The sequence below is a fragment of the Salmo trutta genome, chromosome 37 (genome assembly GCF_901001165.1).
Source record: "Salmo trutta chromosome 37, fSalTru1.1, whole genome shotgun sequence".
Classification (NCBI taxonomy): domain Eukaryota; kingdom Metazoa; phylum Chordata; class Actinopteri; order Salmoniformes; family Salmonidae; genus Salmo; species Salmo trutta.
Window position 1 is genome coordinate 7412768 of NC_042993.1, and position 8595 is coordinate 7421362.

Consider the following 8595-nt stretch of genomic DNA (forward strand, 5'->3'; position numbering starts at 1 on the left):
CTTCTTCTCGCCTTCTGTCCCCCTCCTTCCCTCTACATCTCTTTGCTCACTCTTTCTGAACATCCCTCTTTTCCTCACTGTCTCTCTCTCTCTGGCCATCCCTCTTTTCCTCACTGTCTCTCTCTCTATGGCCATCTCTCTTTTCCTCACTGTCTCTCTCTCTCTGGCCATCTCTCTTTCTCTCCCCTCGTCTGCTATTGTCATAAATACCATAAAACCGTGGGTATGAGATCTGTATTTTCAGTTATGTTGTGTTCTTTTCTGAGGGGTCAGGAGGAACACATCCTCTCCACTAGGGAACACAAAACCTGTGACATAGACTCTAGTATATAAAGCATGTTTTTATTTGATATATTATATCTGATTATACACACCAAACTGGATATAAATACAGGCGTCTTCGTCACCATGCAAAGCATTGCAGAGTTCATTACAAAATAAAAGTCCAAACCCAACATGCAGGTATTGCTAATAAAAAAAGGTCTGACTTTAGGTGGTGCATCTCAAACTTTAAGAGTCCATGACACGAGGTCCTCTCTACCCCCTCAAACATCCTTCTCTGTGTCAAACAACTTTTTAAAGAAAAATCTCCAAATATGTTATGGCCAGTGACAATCAGTTGCTGTTCAAAAGCAAAACATTTTCTTTAATGGCATTCCAGACTGATAGAAGTGCGTCAACATTTTACTGGAAATGCACGGGTCCACTAAAGCCCCCTAAATGATAACATAACTCAAACACTGCTTCCCTGTTGTCATACTCCACTCATGGCCCGTATGTGGATGTATTCTTGTGAATTCATACAATCAATGAGATCTTTCTCAAGTTTTGAAGCTTTGGTATTTTCGCTCAGCCCGTCACATTTTTAATCTCCAAATAGGAAATATGGTCCAGTCACAAACGTGCATACAAGGTGCTGTCTTTCGTATAGTTCTTATGGAGTAACAATCACACAGTGAAATGCCCTTTGATATTTCAGGGGGAGACGGGGTGTTTGAATCGGACAGTTTGTAAGCAGCCCCCCACCAGCCCCCAGAGCAGTCTATTATACCGGACTGTGTGTTGTCACGAACACTACTGCGGACTGCTCTTGCGGCAGAGCTGATTCGCTGACGTCGGTGTCTGCCTGTTCCTCCGTCGTTTCTCCCCTGTGAGCAGCGTGTAGAAGAATGGGTTCACGCAAGAGTTCCCGTACGTCAGCCCCGTTAGGATCCGGTTCACCGTCACCTGGGTACCCACCGGTACTGTCCGCAGCATGTCGGGCCGGTATAGCGGCAGCAGCTGCCACACCCAGAAGGGCAAGAAACAGGCCCAGAAGGTCAGGACTATCCCCAGGATGAGGAGCAGGACCTTGGGCCTTGGGGCCCGCGGAGGGTAGGACGTGCTACCCCCACTACCACTGGCCCAGGGCCGGGTCTGGGACACCCAGTAGAGACGGCCCAGAGTAGCATACAGCGCCCCGATGGCCAGCCCCGGCCCTATCATACTGGTACAGAACAGCACGCTCATATAGACTTTGGAGCTCTGCTCGTCCCAGGCAGGGACACACAGCTGTCCCTCATCTCCGTCCTCCAGGTGGAGGGTGATCATCATGGGCAGGCTGAGGGCCACCGCCAGGCCCCAGGCTAGGCCCACACGGAGCAGCCCAGAGGAGGGGGAGGACGAGGTGGCCAGGGGGTTGGCTACAGCCCGATAGCGGTCCAGACTCATGGCGGTGAGGGTGTAGATGGAGGCGTGCAGGGTGATCAGGTCCAGGCTGAAGAGGAGGCGACAGCCCAGCTCCCCAAATGCCCAGTCAGCCGCCAGGCTGTCGTACACGATGAAGGGAGCCGTGAAGAGGTAGAGGAGGTCCGCCAGAGCCAGACTCAGCACCTGGAGATGGAGGGAGGTGGTGGAAGAGGAGGAGGAGGTGGGAGAGGAGGAAGGGGAGAGGCAGGGAGGAGAGGAGGAGAGGCAGGATGGTAACGGTACTCCTCTCCCTCCTAAACAGCAGCTAGAACATCCTCGCCTCCTTCTGCCTCTCCTGCGTCTGATGAGGAGACCCATGGTGTAGAGGTTCCCCCCAATGCCCAGGAGAGCCAGGAGGGACAGGAGGGAGCAGAAGAGAGCGGTTGAGGCCAGGCTGGGGGAAGGAGAGATGTATGGAGAGGTGGAGGGGAAGGAGGAGTTGGGGATGAAGGGGGAGGTGTATAATGGAGAAGGTGAGGGAGGCAGGGAGCTAGAGAAATCCATACTTTTTAGTTAATACTTCTTTAATGGTGGTGGTGTGGAGGTTAGCTGGGTTTATATAAATGTCAGAGGGAGAGGAGCTATTCTTTTGATTCCACTTGGCTGGATGGGAGGGTTTTGGTGGTGGACAATGGTAAGAGTGTGGGGGGGTGGACATAGGAGATGGGGAGCATGGTTGAGAAAGGGAAATGGGAGAGGAGAAAGTTATATGTATTAGCATTGAAACACAGAAAATGGCCTTCTGAAAAGCATCTACAGCATTTCATGATTTGCCACACAACTGTATTCTGTCTCATTTTGGCCATTTTGTTTTTGGCATATGGATTCATGTTCTGTCAATGTATTGTATTTGTGTAGTAGTCCCAGTAACAGAGGCAATTTAGAAAGGCATCATCATAGAAGTCGTTGTATTGGCAAGCTTCAATTCTCGATACGTTTATAGTGCTTTTTTCACACTGGCTTTTCTGTGTAGGGGTGTAGAGCCAATTGTAGGTCATACATTTACTGATGAACCCCCTGTACTCCTTCCCTGCACTCCTGTTAATTAAGGTCGCACCGCTGGTTGTGGGCAACCATTTCATGGCACGAAACGAAATGTGGAACCGACGCATACAAATGTTCACCGCGCGCCTCATGAAGTTGAACATGAGGCAAGCAAGCTGACTCGTTTTTCGGCCCTTTCCAGATTTATGTCTACGTGCACATTTGCGCACCGGGGGCACGAGAATGCAGAGACTCCGTCGTCAAGCTGTCACCACATTTTTAACTTAACAGAACATATTCCTCACCAGTTTATGAAATTCCATCGGCTTGCTACACCGCTGTGGCTGGGGATAGGAAGAGCAAGGCAGGAGACAGAGAGAACCCATGCTGTAGGCAATAAAATATCATGTTTTGTTTGGCAATCGGTGATTTATTAGGGCATAAAATGAGGTTTGAAACCCACTGTTTCATTAAACAAAACATTGCGATATCTACATTAGGCTAATTATAATAAGTTAATAATGGTTATAAACACACAAGTATAGACTTGTTTGCAACGTGGTTTCCTATAGGCGAATCCAAATAACCTATCCAACCTAACTTATAGCTCTCGGTGTAGTGGTAATTGTAGTGATTGTAATTGTACGCGGTAACATCAAAGCAGATCGAGGGGGTAAAACTAGAGTGCAGAAAAAAGCCTATGACACATGTTGTCTCCGCCAGGACCGGGGTTAAGAGCTACTGTTGAACTGTGGAGGGCCTGCCGAACTCCCGCTGTGACCCATACCCCACCGGGTTTAACGTGTCCCTTAAAATAACATCTCTGTTAATATCTCTAACAAATGGACATTTCATTCAGACTGTTGCATTTTTACTGGAGGTTTCTTTCCTTAGATCGTTACTTAGATATGTAATATTTTAGCCTAATTTTGCTTTCTAAAAATATTAGGCCAAGGCTACCACATCATAAACTAAAACGAATAGGCTATGCCTTCTAAATGTAGGTGACAGGTATTATTTTGTGAAAATATTTGTGCAAGCTCCAAATATAACATTTTGTCAAAGAATATAAATGACATTTGAATTTAATTACATGTTTGACAAACAGGCCTAGGTCTATGGTAAACACAGTGACATAAACATATCTGAAATGACTGACTGAAGAGTAGAGTAGGACTAATGATGACTTGTTCATTATTGATAATAATCATTTAGGCTAAATGGTCAGATGAATAGGTAGCGTATTAGACAGCATTAGACAATTCTTCCACAGAAGTGGATATCCAAGACCAGAGCTCTTTATTACAGACTGCTCTAGCCGAGACAACAAATACACCTTTTTGAAGTAGGCTATATAATCTGTTGAGTTGTCTTTACCTTATTCAATCCAATTCCGGTAGTTGCAAATAACATCATCATCCATTTAATTTGTCTGAATGTCCGATTCAGTTTCCATTCAATAATCCACATAGGCCTGTAGTTGGTCCAGTTTTTGTCTATAGAAAAAATAGATATCCTCGATTCTTTATTATTCGTTGTCAGACAGATGATGGTTGGTGGATCTAAAGCTGTTCCTCCTAACTTTGTGCCTCGCTATGTTTCCTCTCCTCTCCCTCCTCATAGTGTGGCTCTCGCCCCCTCGGCCCAGTCTCTGGTGTGTCTACGAGTCCACGGGAGGGGAAGGAGGAGAAACAGATGCGCTCACAGCGTAGAGAGAGAGAGAGAGGTCTTTCACCCATCACTCATATATTGGTGGCACATAGCGTTCCATACTTTGGCTGAACATTTGTTGTGGTTTGTTTTATTTATTATATTGGACATCTGTTTATATTAGTCAGTTATTAAAGGTCGTGGTTAAAGTAAGTAACTATTGTAGCTGTCATTCATGCAGCCTATAATCAAGTCCTTACAGTAAATGGTTATTGTCAAATGGTGAAAGTTTGGACACTCTTCAAGCTTCCCTAATGCATATCTAGATAATATTTATTCTATTCTAAATTGAAATAATGAATCCATTTGTAAATGTAACATTGCTTGCTTGAATGAGTGTGTCTTTCAATACTTTAGGTTCATATGAAGTGTTCTGTATTTACAGCCTAACATAACATTATATATTATGTTAAAAATAATGGGCTCCTTTACACTTGAATTGGGCTTTCTTGTGTTACTATGTGCGTTTTTAGATTAGTTGTATTAGCTGGAAAGAAAAGGCGAGAGTTGAACAGTGTTGTTGCATGATCATGCATGTGAAAATTCAATATTTTGATATAATAGGTTCAATATTTTTGAGCCAGGTCCAGATTAACGTCCTGGAAAGATTTCCCCACAAAATTCAAGCATTTGACCATAAATGGAATCTGAAAATCCGACTGCAGTACATTGCAGATGTTATTAAGTCAGGGATCTATTACCATGATGTGTAAATGTTAAAAGTCCTCCATAAAGTATATCATTATAGATTCATATCAGCTGGATGCTTTGGTCTCAGCTGTGATTCCAAGAGGAGGAAAAGCTGGGATCTGGCATTCTGATGAGATGACTCAGCAAAAAGATTACTGTTGGAGGGTAAAAATAATACCAACCTTTCAATTAAGAGATCAAGAACATCCCTTTTAAAGCCAAATAAATATTTATCTTAAGAACCCTTTACTGAAATAAAAAGCTATTTTATTTTATATAGGATGTTATATTACTACAAATACTTAAATGTCCCATAGGGCGGCGCACAATTGGCCCTGCGTCGCCCGGGTTAAGGGAGTGTTTGGCCGGGGTAGACCGTCATTTTAAATAAGATTTTGTTCTTAATTGACTTGCCTAGTTAAATAAAGGTTAAATAAAATGAAAATAAAAAATGCAGTATCTGGCTCCCTCATAGCCTAGGCCAAGACATAGTAATGCTGTGAATCAGTGAATCACTTTGAAATGAATTATGCAATATTTCACCTGCCAGTGCAATAAACAGTAGGCTTAATTACTTTATAACAACATGACACAAAAATGAACAACACAAGAACAAAACCAATGGTGAGTACACTAGACTAGAGTACAATACATATTGTATTGTTGCTATGCATTCATAGCAACAAACATTGTTGCTATGAATGAACTAAGTTGTACATTCTTCATTACAGACATTACGTTACTAGGGTTTACTGGACATGCACCTTCCAGTAAGAATCACGATGACGCACGAGAATAGTCTTTCAGTGAAATTTACACTCGTGTGTTTCTTCAATTACAAAGTCAATCACTCAATTGGGACTGAATACGATAAGGTAAAGGGCGGCAGGCAGCCTAGCGGTTAGAGAGTTGGGCGAGTAACGGAAAGGTTGCTGGTTCGAATCACAGTGCCAACAAGGTGGGAAAATTCTATTGATGTGCCCTTCAGCAAGGCACTTAACCCTAATTGCTCCTGTAAGTTGCTCTGGATAAGATCATCTGTTAATGATTAAAATGTAAAAATGTAACTTTATCGACCCCAAAAGGAATCAATCCTCAATTGCACCAGCCAATCCACCAGACAGAACTACAATCAGCAACGTTCTGCCGCAGCATACTGTATATTGAATAAGTAGCTAGATTACACATACACACTGGTCTTGATATGCATGTTAGTTCCAGTATCTTCCAGTAAAAATGTGTGACTCATGAGGCTTTCTAGTGAAACAGACCAGAACAGGACAGGAGGCAGATGGACAGATGTGCTGACACACCAGTGAGACGTCGTTATTTGCTGTCATTTCGGGGAGCGCTGCAATAACTAACGCACTTCAACTTCAGCCCAATGTCAATACTACACACACAGATTCTCTCTCACACACACACACACACACACACACACACACACACACACACACACACACACACACACACACACACACACACACACACACACACACACACACAGCCTTCCTCTCACATGCACACACACAGCTTTATATGGTGGTGGGATGTCTGAATTCTGAATTACAGTACGGCATGTCAGAAACAAGTTCAAATAGCAATGATTTGGTCATTAAGCATAGAAGAAACTTCTAACTCACATTCAGGCTTGTGCGCAGGAATTGGAACCACCATCTTGGGTCTGCTAGCACCACTATGCCCCTAGTAACTCAGCCACATTGACCTGGTTGTGTGTGGTACTTATTGAGTATTAACCTGTGCACTGTACGCCTCTTAGCATGACTACTGTATGTGATAACAATGCTGAGGTCTGGTCTTGATGTCCCGTACATGTGTTAGCAAGAGAACACAAGACAGACTGAGACAGGTCATAAAGACGAGAAGTAGAGAGGGGGAGGGTGGGGGGGACATACCTAGCCCCGCAGGGTGTGAGGAATTTCAACAAATACCTGGCACGGGCATGCCAAGGAAGGAGGAGAGGGTTAGGGGGGAGAGGGGCTAAGGGGGGAGAGGGGCTGGGGGGGAGAAGCTGGAGGGAGAGGGGCTAGGTGGGGGAGAGGGGCTGGGGGGGAGAAGCTGGAGGGAGAGGGGCTAGGTGGGGGAGAAACTGGAGGGAGAGGGGCTAGGAGGGAGAGGGGCTAGGGGTGGGAGAAGCTGGAAGGAGAGGGGCTAGGAGGGTGAGGGGCTAGTAGGGGTACCGGGACATAGGCTTGCTCCGATACAGACAGAACAATGGATTGAAATTGAGATACAGTGAATATAGACAGGGATGAAGAAAGGTAGAAGGAAAGGCCAAAGCTCTGGGTGCTCACTGCTTGGGCTCTCAGGTGGACAGAGAGAGAGAGAAAGATAGAGATGAAGAGGTATGGAAATAGTTAGGTGAGAGAATTTAGGGGTCAATGTTGACTCAGACAAATGAGGAGAAAATTGAGAACGACAAATTGTGGGAAAGAGGGGAGAAGGGGAGACGAGAGAGGGATGAGAAGGGAAGGTAATCTGAGATGGTATGCGGCATGTTTCCTTCTGTGGTACACATCCAGCCCATCAATCTCTGTTCACATGACAGTCCTGTCTGGTGTAATCTCTAATTACATGCACTTGAGCTATGACTGCGGCATCTTAACCTACTCTACAGTTGTTTCAATGAACATTTGAGGGACAAAGAATAACCTCATTCAGAGATGTGACTTCAGAGATGTGTCCAGATCAATTATATCATTTTTTATTTTCTAAACTAATATCTACTTCATTCATCATTGAAACTGACCCCAAACCAGGGTCTTCATTCTCCTCCTGACCATTGTTGTGCTGATCACATCTATGCTATATAACGTTACATTTATTGTCACGACTTCCGCCGAAGTCGGTCCCTCTCCTTGTTCGGGCGGTGTTCGGTGGTCGATGTCACCGACCTTCTAGCCATCACTGATCCATTTTTCATTTTCCATTGGTTTTGTCTTGTCTTCCTTCACATCTGGTTCCAATCCCATCAATTACATGTTGTGTATTTAACCCCCCCTATTTAACTCCCCTCATGTCCTTGTCGGAGATTGTTTGATTGTATGTTTGTGTATTATGTGTTGGTGCGCGACGGGTTTTGTACCCACTTTTATGGAGGGAGAGGGGCAGGGAGTTCTTCCAGCGCCTCCACCAGCACAAATGGGGTCTCTCCTGAGCGCCCCTTTCCCGCCTGAGCCCAGTGGGATCCGTCTCTCCTTGCCACAGGGGTACGACGGGAGTGCTGCCAACTGCCAGGGGTTCCTCCTTCAACTAAACCTCTATCTGGCCACGGTCCACCCAGCTCCATCGGACCATGAGAGGGTGTCCGCCCTCGTCTCGTGCCTCACCGGGAAAGCCCTGGAGTGGACCAACGCCGTGTGGAGAGAGGGAGATGCGGCGTTGGACCATTTTGAGGAGTTCACCCGCCGTTTCCGGGCAGTCTTCGACCCCCCGCCCGAGGGCAGAGCGGCAGGTGAGCGA

At 45.4% G+C, this 8595-nt stretch overlaps 1 protein-coding gene across 1 annotated transcript; it reads right to left on the minus strand.

Annotated features, from left to right (window-relative positions):
* Positions 1–321: 321 nt before the first annotated feature.
* LOC115176850 (urotensin-2 receptor-like) lies at positions 322–4365 on the minus strand. The gene is made up of 2 exons (XM_029737189.1): positions 4090–4365; positions 322–2331 (listed from the first exon to the last, which is right to left on the minus strand). The coding sequence occupies exon 2, from the start codon at positions 2230–2232 to the stop codon at positions 1075–1077; it is 1158 nt and encodes a 385-aa protein (XP_029593049.1). The 5' UTR covers positions 2233–2331; positions 4090–4365; the 3' UTR covers positions 322–1074.
* Positions 4366–8595: the final 4230 nt, after the last annotated feature.

Coding starts and splice junctions, on each gene's coding strand:
- LOC115176850 (XM_029737189.1), bottom strand. CDS start 2,232: ATGGATTTCTCTAGCTCCCTGCCTCCCTCACCTTCTCCATTATACACC.